Here is a 16,440-nt window from a genome sequence, read left to right as displayed (position 1 = left end):
CAAATCCCAGCCAAAGGCCAGGGAAAGTATCCAGGCGTGGGTAGTGCACCTATGGGATCCAGGGGGCGATGGAGTTTCTCTTATTGGGCAGGAGGCCAAGAAAAGGAGCAGCACCACCACACACCCTGCCCTCTGATGGCCCCTGCGTGGTGCTCAGGGAGCTCAAGGTACTCACTCCCTGGGGCGCCTGGGTGGCTCAGTCGGTTCAGCATCTGCCTTCGGCTTGGGTCATGATCTCAGGGTCCTGGGACAAAGTCCTGCATCGGGCTCCCTGCTCAGTGGAAACCTGCTTCCCCCTCTCCCTCTGCCTGCTCACCCTGCTTGTGTTCTGTCTCTCTCTCAAATGAATAAATAAAAAATCTTAAAAAAAAAAGAACTCACTCCCTTATAGATTAGATTCTTCTAGCCTGCAGGGAGGCTTGGCCCAATGAGGGGGACCTCCCTGGGCATGGGGCCCTGGAAATCTATAGAAAAGGTACAGCAAATTCTTTTTTTTTTCTTTAAGATTTTATTTATTTATTTGACAGAAAGAGAGCGAGAGAGGGAACACAAGTAGGGGGAGTGGGAGAGGGAGAAGCAGGCTTCCCGCGGAGCAGGGAGCCCGATGCGGGGCTCGATCCCAGGACGCTGGGATCATGACCTGAGCCGAAGGCAGACGCTTAACCAACTGAGCCACCCAGGCGCCCTGAGAGTATGGAGAATCTGAGGTTTTTCTTTCTCCAGTACCAGAGAACACGCTGGGCACTGACATCCTATAAGGTCAAAGTCTGCAGGCCTCTAACGGTGAATTGTGGAAGCCAGCCATTGCCACGAAAGAGTGGTACTGTCAAATGCTATATGCTTTATGCCCAAGGGGCATAAAGAAATAGGAGACACTATTCAAGAACTGCACCTTGGGGGCGCCTGGGTGGCTCAGTCGGTTAAGCATCTATCTTCGGCTCAGGTCATGATCCCAGGGTCCTGGGATCAAGCCCCACGTCAGTTCCCTGCTCAGCGGGGAGTCTGCTTCTCTCTCTCCCTCTGCCCCCCACCCTTGCTCATGCTCTCTCATTCTTCTCTGTCAAATAAATAAAATCTTAAAAAAAAAAAAAAAAGAACTGCACCTTGCCCCTAGTGCTTTCAACAGCCCAATATGGCCAGTAGAAAAAACAGACGGCTCCTGGCGGGTGACTGAGAATTGAACAGGGTGTGGTCCCCCATCCATGTGGCTGTGCCCAACACTGCCACCATCTTAGATACCTTGGCCACGGTCCTATGAGCGTATCATGCTGAGCGGGACTTAGCAAATGCCTTTTCCAGTATACCCCTGGCCACTAGACACAAGCTCAATTTGCCTTCATGTGGGAGGGACAACAATGGACCTTTCAACACCTTCAAGGCTATCTGCCAATCCCACTGTATGTCATGGGATGGTAGCCCAAGACTTGTCCCTGTTCTCCTTCCCCACATACATAAAACGGGCCCATTACACTGATGATATGATGCTGACATGTAAAGACCTGCCTCTGCTATGGGACACTCTGCAGACTTTGCTGGAACATCTGAGTCGGAGGATGTGTGGTGAACCCGCGGGAAGCTCAAGACCCAGGCACCGCTGTTCAGGTTGAGCCTCTCACGAGGGGAGAGCACATCACGGTAAGAACTTGTCTGCCTAGCAAGGGGTGGGTTGAGAACATGTCCCATTGACTCACCTCCACCTTGGTTCAAACTCCCACTTTGACTAAGGCATGCCTATCTGCAGCACCAGAGCACCCTATCTACCAGCCCACGGCATCTAGAAAGAAGGTGCTTAAAAAAAAAAAAATAGAAAGAAGGTGCTGCTAGGCCCTGTAGAGGATTTAGATCCTCCAAATATCCCCGCCCCTATTCCTGTGGTGGCCCCCGTGGCCTGTAGGGAGCAAGAGCACATTTCCGCTGATGCCTGGTGTACAGAATATTCTAGTTGGGGGAGCCTACCCACATGAGTTACCATCATTAGTCAGCTCCACAGACACCATCTGAATGGAAACAGGAACAAACCATAGCAGCCAGTGGGTTCAGCTCAGAGCTGGTTTGGCTGGTGATCTGGCTGGTGATGGATCACTCAGAAGCCCTGTTAACCCTTAGCCCTGATAGTTGGGCTGTTTTAAAAGAATGAACCCTATGGCTTGGACAAGGGAAAGCTGAGAGGTGGATGATCATGAAAAAGCCTCTGTAGGGTCAGGGTATGTGAAAGACGTCTGGGTTCACCTGCAGGAGACGAGGCAACCTCACTGTCTTCCACATCCAGGCGCTGAACACCGCCCGCCCCCCCGACACTGGCATTCAGAGAGCTGATGCCCCAGCCCAGGTAGGGGCCCTGGCCACCAACCTTTCAGTAGATAATGCAGATTGGGTGCATAGGAAGAGTGGCCACTGTGACACCTGGGCGGGATGGTGTATTGCCAAGGACACCGGATTGCCCTTGAAATCCAGTGACTTGGTTAATGGAATATTGCGTCCTCTATGTTCTAGAACAATGCCTAAGACAACTGCCAAAGGAGTTGTCCTGGGCCATCCGCTGGAGTTCCCAACCAGTAAGGCATTGGCAAGTTGATTACATTGGCTCTTTCCCTCTGAGGGAGGGTTTTGTTTTGTTTTTTAATTTTATTTATTAAGTAATCTCCACACCCAGTGTGGGGCTCGAACTCAAGACCCTGAGATCAAGAGTTACACACTCTACCGACTTAGCCAGCCAGGCGCCCCTGAGTGAGGGGTCTTTTTTTTTTTTTTAAGATTTTATTTATTTGAGAGAGAGAGAGTAAGCTCAAGCAGGGGGAGGGGCAGAGGGAGAGGGAGAGGGAGAAGCAGACTCCCCACTGAGCAGGGAGCCCAATGTGGGTCTCCATCCCAGGACCCTGGGATCATGACCTGAGCTGAAGGCAGATGCTTAACCGACTGAGCCACCCAGGCACCCTGAGTGGGGGTTTTAACTATGGTTTGGTTTGCAAGGTCATTGCATCGGGCCTAACCCAAGCTTTCCCCCGTCACCATGCAAAGCAGGCTGTCACCAGTAGGGGATTAGAGAAACTGAGTATGATGTATGGAAATCCTCATCAAATAGACAGTGATTGGGGTCACATTTTAAGGGTCATGATGTGCAAGACTGGGCAGAAGAACAGTGAATGGAGCCTCCATCCCCCCACCCCCAAACCATAAGCAGCAGCGTTGGGATAAAGGAAGAATGGACTATTAAAGCAGCAGGTTAAATCACTAACAGGTAAAGCCACCTTGGCCGGGTGGACGAAAGGATTGTTGCAGGCTTAATGCATTTGAATGACCAACCAACCACCCCATCTACCAGTCTGGGGACCCCTGCCAAAGCACCCAATTCCAAAAAGGTATTGGAGTCTCCGGAGATAACGACTGCCCTGACTCTCACGGTGGATCAATGCGCTGGGCTGCTGAGGACACCAAGCCCCATCCCGCCTGGGAGGGGCATTATCTACTGGAATTTACAATGGGATGTCCCACCGCGATGGGTGAGTTACTTCACCCCCTGGGTGAGGGGTATCTACTCGATCTCCACCGGGATCCTGTTGTCCTGTTGTTAAGCCAGTTCTGTAGAAACCCACTATACCTGGAATGGAACATGCACCACAGAAAGAGGGGAGAAGACAGGGATCCTGAGCACGTCCTGCCCCTAGTCCCATTTCCTCACACCTGACAGCACTGCCTCCCCAGCCACCAGGTCTGGTCTGATATGCACAACCCGGCCAGGTTCCTAAAGCTGCAGCCACATTGACAAGACTTCCCCATACAAGTTTCTACTACGTATCTGTCTTTTTGGCCTTAGACTTCTGCTGCCCCTGGGGTGTCCTGTTGCAGGATGGGCACCTGAGGGAAATACCTTTCTACAGGGGGCCCATTTGTGTGCCTGGCAAAGGAATTAATCCACAGTGGTGGGTATGCAGGCAGCCACCCCTCTTTAACTTGTCAGGATTGCTGTGGTGGATACCACTCCTCCAGGGAGAGGAGCAGAAGGCACTCAAGCAGTACATTAAGGAAGCATAAGCTAGGACAGGTGCTTTTAATTCAGCTGATATTACCAATACTGATCCAGAACTCAGGCCTGTGGCACATCTCTCAATAACATTGGGCATTGGGTATTCTTTCTGTTGATTGAATGAAACAGGCAGCCCATCCGAAGGGTCCCAAAAATATCACTCTCAGAGCCTTAGGTGGCATCACTCAGATTCGGGATGGGTTCATGTGGCTTACCCTGGCTTATAGACAGTTGAGCACTCATGTACCTCAATGTGGGGAACAGAAACAACAACAACAACAACACTCTGAACAGAACCAACCCAAGTACACCAGGGATATGGGATGGACATCACTGTGACATAAATCCAAATGGGACCCAATGATTGTGTGGCTCAAATCTTTGGCTTGGTTTCCACCTGGGTGGTTGGGCCACCACACCCTGGGGTCTCCCAGAAATCTGCTCCACAGTAACAAAAGTTGCCAATCTCCCTCTCCTCAAGGCCAGATGGGCACACTGTTTTCCACTGGTATGATCACTTGGTCGCCATGTTTGTCCCGTCCATTGGCCTGGAGGAAGTTATAGCTCACATGGACGCCCTTACTAAGTTCACCCAGTAAAGCCTTAAACGATAGCCAAAAAAGCCTGTCCTAGTAAACCCTGAAATGTCCCTAATGAGAAAAGCTGTCCGCCAAATTAGGACAGACTTGGACATTATGACTGTCTTGCAAGGAGGCACCCATGCCATTATCCAAGCAGAATGTTGTGTGTTCACATCTGATGAGTCTGCTAATGTATCATCTTTATTAAAGCACATGAGGACACATGTGAATGCCCTGAGTGATCCCACCCCCGGCCTAAGGGACTTAATAAATGAGTGGTTTGGATCATGGGAATCCTGGTGGAAAAAAATGGTTACTTTTTTGGGAGTCATTATTTCAGTCTGTGTTTTATCTCGCATGTGCTTAGATTGCTGCTGTGGTATCTGCCTCCAATGCAGCCAGACAGCCACCAAGCAAGCCACCCCCATGCTAATTGCAACCCCTTCTCATTATTGGGTCATCTTTTCCAGGACTTTTGTTTCTTTTTTTCTTTTTTTCAGATTTTATTTATTTGTCAGAGAGAGAGCACGAGAGCGCAAGCAGAGCAGAGCAGCAGGCAGAGGGAGAACCAGGCTCCCTGCTGAGCAAGGAGTCCAATGCCGGACTGATTGGGATCATGACTCAAGCAGAAGGCAGATGCTTAACCAACTGAGCCAGGCAGGCATCCCAGGATGTTTGTTTCTTATGGGCATTGACATTTGAATGTCATATATTTTTCACATGTCACTAAGTACTCTTTTTTTTTTTAAAGATTTTATTTATTTATTTGGCAGAGAGATACAGAGAGAGAACAAGTAGGCAGAGAGGCAGGCAGAAGGAGAGGGAGAAGCAGGCTCCCCGCCAAGCAGGGAGCCCGATGCGGGGTTCGATCCCAGGACCCTGGGATTATGACCTGAGCCGAAGGCAGCCGCTTAACCGACTGAGCCACCCAGGCGCCCCGTCACTAAGTACTCTTTTGATTTCCCCCCCCCTTCAATCATTTACACATATGAAAACCATTTTTAGCTCACAGGTCGTATAAGAGCTAGAAGTGCGCCAACCCATGATATTGCAGAAAATGGAGAAATATAGAAGAGGAGATAATACTGTTCCCTAATTTTCCATATTTTCCCCTGAGGGGTGTAAAAGCACCCATATTAAGTACTTTATATCTCATTGAAAAAAAACTAATTGTGTCTGGGAACGAGGGAGCAGGCAGTTAGACCCGAGCTGGAGGCAAGGGCGGCGATAAATAGGTCACACATTAGAAGCCTGGGGGCTCTCTTTGTGGCCTTGTGGCAGCGGGCTAGTCGACCCAAGAACCACAGATGCAGAACCTGTGGTCGCCTCTCCAATCTGTACCCCAGGGTGACTGCCTAGGTTCATTATAATATATTTACACTGTGGTTTCGACCCCCACACCTCATGCCCCTCTGCGGGGGAAGATGGCCACACTTCCGGCAAGACCTGGGAGAACCAAAAACTCCCCCTGCCAACCGGCAGGCGGAGTCCCTTAGATGACTGGAAACCTCAGTAGCCGACCACCGTAGCTATGTTCATAAACATAATAGAAAAAGACACCCCTATAGCCTCAGGTCAGTTGCCATCTCTGGGCCTGCCCGCTCTCCCACCTCCAGAGTGTGCGGTTTTTCATGAACTGCTTTGCGCTTGCTACCTTCCTTTCTGGCTGTCTTGACTCAAGCGCGGATCCTCGGGTAAATCTTCCGTGGGGAATCCAAGAACCGAGACTCCATTCACACAACGCAGAGTCTCCCACCGATAACATGAACAAGTCCTCAAGTTACACAAGATTTCATGGCTCATGGCGGCCCGTATTTTTTGTTATTTAAACTAATCGCTGCATAACCCATGAAAGTTTCAGTTTAGGATGACTTCTAGAATTGCGCTTTTTCACATTTCTCCCCGAGAAGTCCATGCGTGTCTCTGGAGAGGCTGATGCCGCAAGGGATTCTGGGGAGCGTAGTTCTGGTTTAGGGCAAGCCCAGACTTCTGGCGCAGAGATGGGATATCGGGAAATAGCCGGGGCTGAGACAGTAGCGACACAATTTTCCGCAAACGTCGCTCACGGGCGCGCCTGCGCGACGCACGGGGGCGTGGCTTCCCTTTCCCACACGATTGGCCAGCTGTCTTCCGGGCACGCGCAGACGGCTCTTTTGACCCCCCCCCCCCGCCTTCCCTACGGTGTCTGGGATTTGTAGTTCCGACTCCTACCCTAATTCAGCCGCGGGTCGGCGGTTTGGAGTTCCGAAGCCGTCCCCGACTTCGGCTCTTGGCTGGGAGGATGGATCTAGGACCCGGGACCGACACGGCCCCGCTGACTGGCCTGGCCTGGTCGTCGGCCTCGGCGCCTCCGCCGCGGGGATTCAGTGCGGTGAGCGACGTCGGGGGCCCGGGGATTAGTGGGGGCAGAGGCGGCCGAGTCGGGGAAGGAGCCCGGTCCTGACTCGGGTCCACGCCGTAGATCTCCTGCACTGTGGAAGGGGCGCCCGCCAGCTTCGGCAAGAGCTTCGCGCAGAAGTCTGGCTACTTTTTGTGCCTCAGTTCTTTGGGCAGCCTAGAGGTAAGGGGCGCACTCCTTCGGCATCCCCGGGGTCCGCCCACTCCCCCGTCCTTTTGCGGGGCCCTGCGCCAGGCGCGCTGTCCCCGCTGCAGCGTGACTGTCGCTGTGTCCTCCCCTTCCTCCCCCTCAGAATCCGCAGGAGAATGTGGTGGCCGATATCCAGGTCCTGGTTGACAAGAGCCCCCTCCCACCGGGCTTTTCCCCGGTCTGCGACCCCCTGGACTCCAGTGAGGCCCGCGTCGGAGGTTGGGGGTGGGGTAGGGGGCCGCGTTGGGGTCTCTGTGGGTAGGACCAGGGAGGGGTGGAGGGACGACAGGTGCTTGTTTTCCGAGCCTCGACCGCCCACTCGATGCACTGGGTGATGACCGGATTGGCTGTGGAGTCTAGCCCTGTTCTGGGGCGGGGCCACATGCCCTGCCCTGCATAAGAATGTGACATTGGCACAGCCTCTGACCTAGAGTAAGAGTTGTAACCTGTTTTATTACTGTTCCTGCTACATCTTACACCGTAGCCAAGCCGAACCACGGGCCATTTCCAAGCCTTTTCCTTTCCAGGCTTTTGCACACACTGTTTCCTCTGCCTGGAGCACCCTTCCGCGACCCTTCCGGCTAGCTAATGCTTGGTTTTCCTTCAGGTCTCTGCTTAGCTCTCCCCAGCCCTCTCCTCCGGCTTCTATAGCCCTGGTGCTGCCCTCCCAGCCCTGACCGCCGGCTTTCCAACCACCTGGCTCCCCCTGCCTTTCACTGTGACTTGTCGTGTGTATTTGACTCTCAGGGTGTATCTGTTGATATTGGAGTTGGCAAACTTTTTCTGTACAGGTCCAGATAATAAATAGTTTAGGCTTTGCAGGCCAGATAGTGTCATTGCCCACCCCCCTTGGCCAATCCTTTAAAAACATGAAAACCATTCTTAGCTCATAAGCCCTGCAAAAGCAGATTTTGGACGTCTTTTGGCTATGGGCCGGAGTTTGCTGATCTCTGGATTAGAGGACTAAGGAAAAGTGAGGTTTGCGGGGCCAGGATGGGCATTCAGTTCTGTCTGATTCCACAGATGCCCACCCTTGCTGTAGGTGCCCACAGTCACCCCATGAATGCCTCTCCATGTCACCAAAGATAAGCCTGCCCCAGCGGCTCCTAAAGGCTACATGAAGTCCCCTCCTCTGGCTCTACCATTCTTGATTTAACCGTTGACCTAAAGCGGTCCAGGGAGCTGCCTTAAACAGCGCCCTGGCCAGCATCATCCTGGAGCCATCTTTCGGCCCCTTTCGCTGCTTCTTCCCTCTTCTCACTCCTTTGCCCCCCCTCCCCCCCAGAGGCCTCTGTGTCCAAGAAGAAGCGCATGTGTGTGAAGCTGGTGCCCCTGGGGGCTGCAGACATGGCCGTGTTCGATGTCCGGCTGAGCGGGAAGACCAAGACAGTGCCTGGATACCTGCGAGCAGGGTAGGGCCACCCCCAGCCTCTGGCCTCCTTTGCCCTCCAGCTCCCATATCTGCCCTGCTGACCCTCAGGGACTGTCCTGAGTGCCTTCTGTCACTTCCCTGTGCCTCAATTTCCACAGGTTAAAAACAGGGCTAATTGTATCAGTCTTATAAGGTTCTTGTGAGGAGTGAGTTGATGAGTCTGAAGCGCACAGTTCTGTGATCGGACCGAGCAATATTAATTCGGATGTTGCTCAGGGCAAGGGCTAAGGTAGAAGGCAAATCCCTCAAAGGGCTGGGGTCCTCCTCTTGGGCCAGGACCCCTCCCTACTTCTCTCTCCTTCTAGGGACATGGGGGGCTTTGCCATTTGGTGCAAGAAGGCCAAGGCCCCAAGGCCGGTGCCCAAGCCCCGAGCTCTCAGCCAGGACATGCGGGGCCTCTCCCTGGACCCACTTGCCCAGCCCAGGTGAGTGCTCAGGCTTGGCAGTGGGGCAGCCGTGGGGGGAATTAGGCCTGACCTGTGCTGTCCTGCCTCCACCAGCAAGGGTGGCTTTCCAGAGCGGACCCTGTCCAGGTTAGGCTCTCGGGCGTCTACTCTGCGGAGGAACGACTCCATCTATGAGGCCTCCAACCTTTACGGCATCTCAGGTGAGTGCTGAGCAAGAAACTGAGGCACGGGGGTGGGGCAAGACTGGCTCAAGGTGGGTTAGGCAGGAAGCGGTGGGGCCAGGGTTGGAACCAGGCCTGGGCCTCCCCAGTATTTGCAAAGACGGGGGAGAGCCTGGGGTTTGGGGCTGGGCCTCTCTGGTTGGGGTGGACTGCAGGCAGGCCGCAAGCTCCCTGTGTCTCAGCCCCTACCCTTACCTGCTTTCCTCAGCCATGGATGGTGTTCCCTTCACACTGCACCCCCGGTTCGAGGGCAAGAGCTGTGGCCCCCTGGTGAGTCTCTGCTGAGGGAGCCTGGGTCTGCCCCTGCCAGTTGCCTTCCTAGGGGTCAGGATGCAGAGGGTCATCCGTGTACCCAGTGCCCCAGCACAGAGGCCCATGTTCCTGGGTTGGAGGAGGCCGGAAGCTGGAGGGTCTTAGTCCCAGAATGGGGAATCGGGAGGAACAACTGGATGCTGGTGGTAGGAGGCTGTGGCAGGAAGGATGAGGGGATGTTCAGGCAAATATTGGGGGAGGCCCTCCTTGAGGATGAGGGAATGGAGTTCCAGGTTAGGGTCCCCACCCAAGACTGACCTGCCTCTGCCCACCAGGCCTTCTCTACCTTCGCTGATCTGACCATCAAGTCGCTGGCAGATATTGAGGAGGAGGTGCGTGTGGGGCCCAGGATGGGGTGCTGGGGGACCCCCACCTTCCCGCTACCCCGGTCTCCCCCAGCCATACCCCATCTCCCAAGGGCTGGAGCTCGCTAAGTCCCTAATTGTCTTCACCCGCTCACCATTCCTCAGGCACCGCTGTGGCCCCTCACTCACTCTGTGTTCTCCTTGCCCCCAACACTGCCCCCCAGTATAACTACGGCTTCGTGGTGGAGAAGACTGCAGCTGCACGCCTACCCCCCAGCGTCTCGTAGCTCTTGGTCAGCTCCAGGGAAGAGCCCCCTGCCTGACAGCCCCGACACCCCGGGACTGGCAGCAACCCCACCCTGCAGCATCTTGGGAACCTTGGCGGTGCAGGGCGTTCTACAGCCTCAGTCACCCAACAGAGCCACAGCCCTGGTGAAGGAGCCAGACCGACCGGTCTGCTTGGTGTTGGGGTCTCTCGCCCCCGGGGCCCTGCAGGGCAGGGGTGGGGGCTGGATGGAAACCAGTGCCTTCAAATCATTTGTGTCAAAACTCTTTGGTGCCCGGAGGCCACGCAGGCGTCCTCCTGGCAATAAACACCACCCTTTGCCCACTGTCTGGAGTCCTGATCCTTGCTGCGGGTCCTCTGTGGCTCGAGGTCTTTGCCACGCACAGCCAGCACGAGATGGGGGACAGATGCCCACCCGGTAAGCGAAATCGGGGAGGGCTGCCCCCCCCCCCCAGAATACTCCACAGAGGGGGAGATGGGCTCAGTGAGTGACTGGGTGGGCTTGTAGATCACAGAGAAGACCCGGTCTGCCCCTCCGCCACTGCTCGTAGCAGGAATAATAGTTTCAGTTACGTTTAGATTGTGGGGAGGGGATCAAATCCCTAGCACCTGATGCGCAGTATCTCATTTGGTGTTCCCACACCCCGCTACGAAGCCCTGGTTTTGCGCATCTTACAGATAGGGAAGCTGAGGCAGGGGCAGCTAAGATCACAGCTGAGATGTTCTTTTTTTAAAGATTGTATTTATTTGAGGGAGAGAGAGCGAGCATGAGCAGGGGGAGGGGCAGAGGGACAAGCACACTTCCCTCTGAGCACGGAGCTGGATGCAGCTGGATGATCCCAGGACCCTGAGATCATGACCTAAGCCGAAGGCAAAAGAAGCTTAACCAACCGAGCCACCCAGGCGCTCCCACAGCTGAGATTTGAATCCAGAGCCTGCTCTCTTCACCTTCAAGCTGTTCTATGTGTCTTTTTTCTCTGCTCTGTGATGGATACATTCAGTCAATTTTCATTATTCACTGTCCTTAGGTTCTATAACGTTGCAGTGAAAACTGAGTCAGGGAATACTGGATTCCACAGCAAATACAGAAGTAGGCTCCTGCAAGCCTTTGGTCACATTTTTCTCAAGCAATCAATCCGTGACCTTGTTTTGTGTGTGTTTTAAGACACCTTGTTTAATACATACTGCTGATTGGTTAACATTGAACTTCTGACCATCTGAGCTATAACTCATGCCTGAGCAAACCTCATCTAACACACATTTTCTCCAGGGGCACATTCCAGCCTTCTTGCATTCAGGGAGAGGCAACACTAAGCACTATGCTTGGAGAGCTTTTTTTTTTTTTTTTTTTTAAATTTACTTGAGAGAGAGCAAGTGAGAGAGACAGCACCAGTGGGGAGAGGGGCAGAGGGAGAGGGAGAAGCAGACGTCCCGCTGAGCAGGGTGCCCGATGCGGGGCTTGATCCCAGGCCCCTGGGACCATGACCTGAGCCGAAGGCAGAGCCACACAGGCGCCCCTGCAGACATTTTTATTTTTATTTTTTTATTTTTATTTTTTTCCTGCAGACATTTTTAAATAGCAAAATTGCAAACGAAAAGCACAAAAATGTGAAAACGTGCCGCTAGATAGACCATAAAAAGGCCACCTCTTCACAGTCCAAGCTGAAGCAAGATGGCGGAGCGTCACCACGTCCCACCTCAATGAAGACCGTGTGCTTCGGTGATTCACATTTCCCCCCACTCTGTGCATGTCCCTGAATGACCACAAAGTGCTGCAAATATTGGTTTCGGGGTGGCAACTCTTCACCAGTGAGACTCACAAATCCAGGGTCTATGCATAATGGGGTGGACCGATTTGTAAATTAACGACCCCAGACTCACACCGTTTTTCTCCCATGCCAGTGCTTCTTCCTTTTTGCTCTGTCCACCGTAGGTCCCCGTAGCGTCAGGTGGCCCAGGTTCTGCTGCAGTCAGGACGTCCCCGGATCTCTGTGGCTTAGAAAGACTAAGGCTTCCTTCTCATTTGTACCGCGTGCCCACGGCTGGGCAGGAACAGGCTCTGCTGGTCACGGTCTCTGAGACCTGCCTGAAGGGGCTGCCACCGTCTTGCCGCGGCACTGGGGGCAGACTCAGGAGGCTCTTGCCCTGTCAGTGAAATAGCCTGGCCTGGAACTGCCTCGTCGGAGCTCTGCTCACAGATCACTGGCCAGAACGTGCCCCACTGGGCCCCCAGAAGGGGCGTACGGCCCACCCGGGCACTTGTATCTAACGGCACCGTCCTGGGGGTCTGAGGGGGTAGATCCTGTCCTGCTCTGGGGTCAGAGGGAAGCAGAATGGCCCTGTCCTGGGAGTCTGAGGGGAGAGAGGACAAGCTGTCCTGGAGAGGGGGGACCAGGGGAGACGGCGCAAAATGTGCCCCCTCGCCCGTATAGCGCAGCTGCCTTGGGAAAACTAAGCCTTTGGTGCTGAGACATCTCCCCACCTCTCCCCTCTCTGGGCACAGCCGCCACCTGCTGGTCCCGCCCAGGCTGCTCTGGCGCCGGCCTTGGAATCTGATCTGGCCGGGAAGCAAAGGCTGTTTGTTCTCCCTGGTCACCCTCTTGGCCACCCTGAAACCAGCTCTGGATCGCTTTCCAGGGCATCCTTTGGGTGACCAGGGGCCCCCAGAGGAGCCGTCCTGGCCCCAGATCTGACTGGACTTGCTGGTATTGCAAGGCCAACGACCCGGCAAAATCCCAACCCTCTGAGCCCCACGGGGCCCGAGGACAGCCTGGGGAAGTGCGGGCTCACCTCGGAGCCCACCCACCCACGCCCGACTTGGGCCACATCAATCCTGACTGCTGTGGCTGAGCTTACGCCATCTTGGGCTACACAGGAGGGAGCCAAAGCTTTATCCTTCCTGCCTTTGGCTTGCTCCCACCTGAGACAGGTGTCTTAGGGCGAGTTGAGGTCCCAGCTCCACTGCTCACTCGCTGGTGACCCTGAGCAGTGGCTTGACCTCTCTATTCCTCAGTTTCTCCATCTTTACAATGGGTATCTCAATGGGCCTTACCCCAGCGCAGCTCTGAGGGAGAATGCATGCGTCCCTCAACTGCTCTACCGACCTGCAGAAACACTTCCCGTCCCTGAAAGGCCTTCCCAGCCAAACGGTTTCTGGAGGGCAAAGTCCAAGCAGGTGCTGGGGTTGCAAGCCCCCAGTGGCCTCTGCTAGTGCAAAATCCATACTTCCTGTTCAAATGTTGCTGAGTCCATCTGTGGCCCCTTCTGCTCTCTCCATCCCTCGATCAGAGCACCCACCTGGGCCAGATTCAAACATCCCCTTGCCGTTCCCCTTCAAGCCCCCTAAAGCTACTGGGTTCTACCTCATCATTCATCCTGCCTGCTCTCGAACTTCACAGAAGTGTCATGCCCTAGTGAGTTCTTTTCTGAGTCTGGCTAATTTTGTTCAATATTATGTCTGTGACATTTATCTAGGGTGTTGCCTGTATGAATAATTCCTTCTTTTTTGCTGCTGAATGATTCCTTTCTTTTTTGTTGCTGAGTCCACCGCATGGATATACCGGTCTGTTCACCTGTTCCCCTGCTGCTAAGTGTCTCCCCTCTGTGGCCACTGAGCAAAACCACCCTGAGTACTCTTGTACATGTCTTTGGAGGAACATGCACTCACTCCTGTTGTGTAAATGCCCCGAGTGGAGATTGTGGCTGGTAGGCGAGGCCTATGTTCGGCTTTCGCAGATGCAGTCGAGCAGATTTCCAACGCTGTTGTACCAATTTACCCTCCCACCCACAATGAATGAGCGTTCCAGCGACCCCATGTCTTCACCAACACTCGGCATCGTCAGTTGTGTTAATTTTGGCCATTTGTCTTGCCAGAGTTTGAATTCCTTAGCTGTTCTGCACACTCTTGCCGGCTTAGAGATCCTAACTGAAAACAGCTGATTTGTGCTGTATGGAAAACACCCCTTTCTCATCTTGCTTATCCACCTGCCCTTTTCACTTGTCTTTGAATAGAGCCTGAAGAGAATTTATGAGACGTGAGGTAGCTTCTGAGATGGTCCCCAAAGACTATGGTGTTCTGGTGTTCAGGCCTCTGTAATCCCCTCCCTTGGGTATGGGCTGGACCTAGTGACTCACTTCTAACCAACTGAATACAGCAAGGTTGATGGGGTATCACTTCCATGATTAGGTTCTAAAAGACAGTGACTTCTGTCTGGTTGCAGACTCTCTTGCTGGCTTTGCTAAAGCACACTGGCCTATAAAGAGGCCCATGTGTCACGGAACTGAGGGAAGCCTCTTACCAACAGCCAGAAAGGAACCAAGGCCCTCAGTTCCACAACTTGTAGGGAATGGATGGACTCCTGCCAACAACGACGAAGTGAGCTTGGAAGGAGATCCTGCCCCTGTCGAACCCGATTGCAGTCTGAAGGGGAGGACTCAGTTGAGCCATGCCCAGATTCCTGACCCACAGAAACTATCAGATAATAAATGCGTGTTGTTTTGAGCGGCTAACTTTGGGGGATGATTTGTTATGCAGCAAGAGCTAACGGATACAAACGCAAAGGATATTGAAGTCAGGGAAAGAAAATGTGCTGGATTTTCAGGTAGTATTTATGTGATTCTTGCTCCATGTATCCTAATCAACTCAGTTTTGCATCTTGGGTCTTCTTCTGAGCCTAAGGTCGACTTTGCACTGTACCTAGAACCGTCCTGAGATGGAGGGCTCATGAGGTCCTTCCAAAATTCTTATGTCATCCAAAATATGTTTTAAAGTATGTTCATGAAGTGTTTTCTGGGGTGTGTATGGGGGCGGGGATATGCCCCTTGTTGTGCTGAGCAATTTTCTCCAAGGTGGCATCTGGCCTTCCATTCCAAATGTCACCAACACAGAGGACCCCAGCTCCATTCTGCCACTTTCAGTAGATTGCATGTGTAGAACTAAAGAAGAGAGACGGGTTGTATCAAGGGGACAACAACGGCGATGCTTGTGTGAGTTAGGCAGGGTATTTGACCCATGGTGGGCTCCCAAAACTCAATAGTTCTTCTCAACCGGAAATAGTGTGGTTAAGTGCTTTCAGTATCCCCCACCGTACCTGCTGTTGAAAAATGCTTCCATAGCTGGAGCAGATGTTCTCTGTGCCTCACTCCCATCCACCCCCTCCATGTTCATCTCTCCATGATGAATGTCATTCCCAGCAAATACCTCCAACCCTGCCTGGGGCCTCCTTTGGCCACAGGGGTGTGTCCAGCTGGTGCACAGGGAAGACCAGAAGTGTGAGGGGTTAATCTCTCTAGAAGCAGCTCTCAGCCAATACCTGATGGAGGTCAGAGGATAAACACCCCAGTGTGGGGACCACTCTGCTGTGTGTGCTTTATGCTGTCTCCCAGAGGTCCCTGGCAGCATGGAGCCTCAATTGCCCACAGTACTGTCTGCTCCTTGGTGTCCCCGAAGGGCTCTAGGGCTTCCTGAGGTACCCTCCCACATAAACAAACCACATCCCCCAAATCATCTCAAGGTCTGGCTCTGATGATCCCAATCCAAGGCAACATCTTTGAGAGATATTGTCCACTCTCTAGTCACACCAGGATGCCGACAGCTGCTGGTTTTTGCATGACCCGTGGAATTAATGGAGACATCAGTATCCTTTCTGATTTGGTCCTCCTCACTGTGTTTGGTGGAGGGGAGGAGGTTACTTTATTTTATAAAGGAAACTAAAGTGGCAGGTCATATGTTCCCTGAGCCAGGTCTGTCCCAGCTCCTGGAGGACACAGAGCAACCTGAGCATTTGGCTTCAGCCCCAGGACCAGCCTCATCCCCTCTCACCTGATTCTGGCTGAGATAGGAGGATGCTTGGTGTCCCTTCCAGGGCAGAGACGGCAAGGGGGGCAGGTTTCGACTGGGCTATGGGCAGCACTCCCAGCTGGCCTTCCAAGCTGGAACTTTGCATAGTTTTCAGGGATCCTGTTCTGGGTCCCATGAGGATGAGCTGGGGTCACACAAAAATGAGGCTAGCAAGCTCGAGGGGTGCAACATTTAAGGAGCTCATTTTAGTTCAGGGACCCACCTGCACCTGCAGGAGCCTGAGATCAGGTGCCTCCTTAAATTTGTCCTGACTGAGGTGAAATTCACATAACACAGAATTCACCATTTTAAAGCATACAATTCAGTAGCATTTAGTACACTGACAATGTTGTGCAAACATTACTCCTGTCTAGTTCCAGAACATTTCTAGCACCCAGAAAGGACACCCCGTCCCCATGAGCAATCACTCCTCACCCCACTCCCCC

At 53.3% G+C, this 16,440-nt stretch overlaps 1 protein-coding gene across 1 annotated transcript; it reads left to right on the top strand.

Moving 5' to 3' along the window:
* The first annotated feature begins 6,783 nt into the window (after window positions 1–6,783).
* Window positions 6,784–10,480, top strand: MVB12A (multivesicular body subunit 12A). Its single transcript, XM_028087228.2, has 9 exons — window positions 6,784–6,976; window positions 7,067–7,165; window positions 7,296–7,392; window positions 8,478–8,604; window positions 8,930–9,049; window positions 9,125–9,231; window positions 9,461–9,522; window positions 9,840–9,896; window positions 10,094–10,480. The coding sequence occupies exons 1-9, from the start codon at window positions 6,887–6,889 to the stop codon at window positions 10,154–10,156; spliced, it is 822 nt and encodes a 273-aa protein (XP_027943029.1). The 5' UTR covers window positions 6,784–6,886; the 3' UTR covers window positions 10,157–10,480.
* Window positions 10,481–16,440: the final 5,960 nt, after the last annotated feature.

The sequence above is a fragment of the Eumetopias jubatus genome, unplaced genomic scaffold (genome assembly GCF_037043125.1).
Source record: "Eumetopias jubatus isolate StellerSeaLion01/CBP00866 unplaced genomic scaffold, mEumJub1_p1.0 scaffold_1, whole genome shotgun sequence".
NCBI lineage: Eukaryota > Metazoa > Chordata > Mammalia > Carnivora > Otariidae > Eumetopias > Eumetopias jubatus.
The sequence above is the reverse complement of the archived record's forward strand: the minus strand, read 5'-3'. Positions and strand labels throughout refer to the sequence as shown.

Bases quoted from the DNA above. Each gene is read 5' to 3' on its own strand.
- MVB12A (XM_028087228.2), top strand. From the start codon at position 6,887: ATGGATCTAGGACCCGGGACCGACACGGCCCCGCTGACTGGCCTGGCC. The intron at 7,166-7,295 runs GTAAGGGGCGCA...CCTCCCCCTCAG, and splicing joins GTTCTTTGGGCAGCCTAGAG to AATCCGCAGGAGAATGTGGT. The intron at 9,523-9,839 runs GTGAGTCTCTGC...TCTGCCCACCAG, and splicing joins GCAAGAGCTGTGGCCCCCTG to GCCTTCTCTACCTTCGCTGA.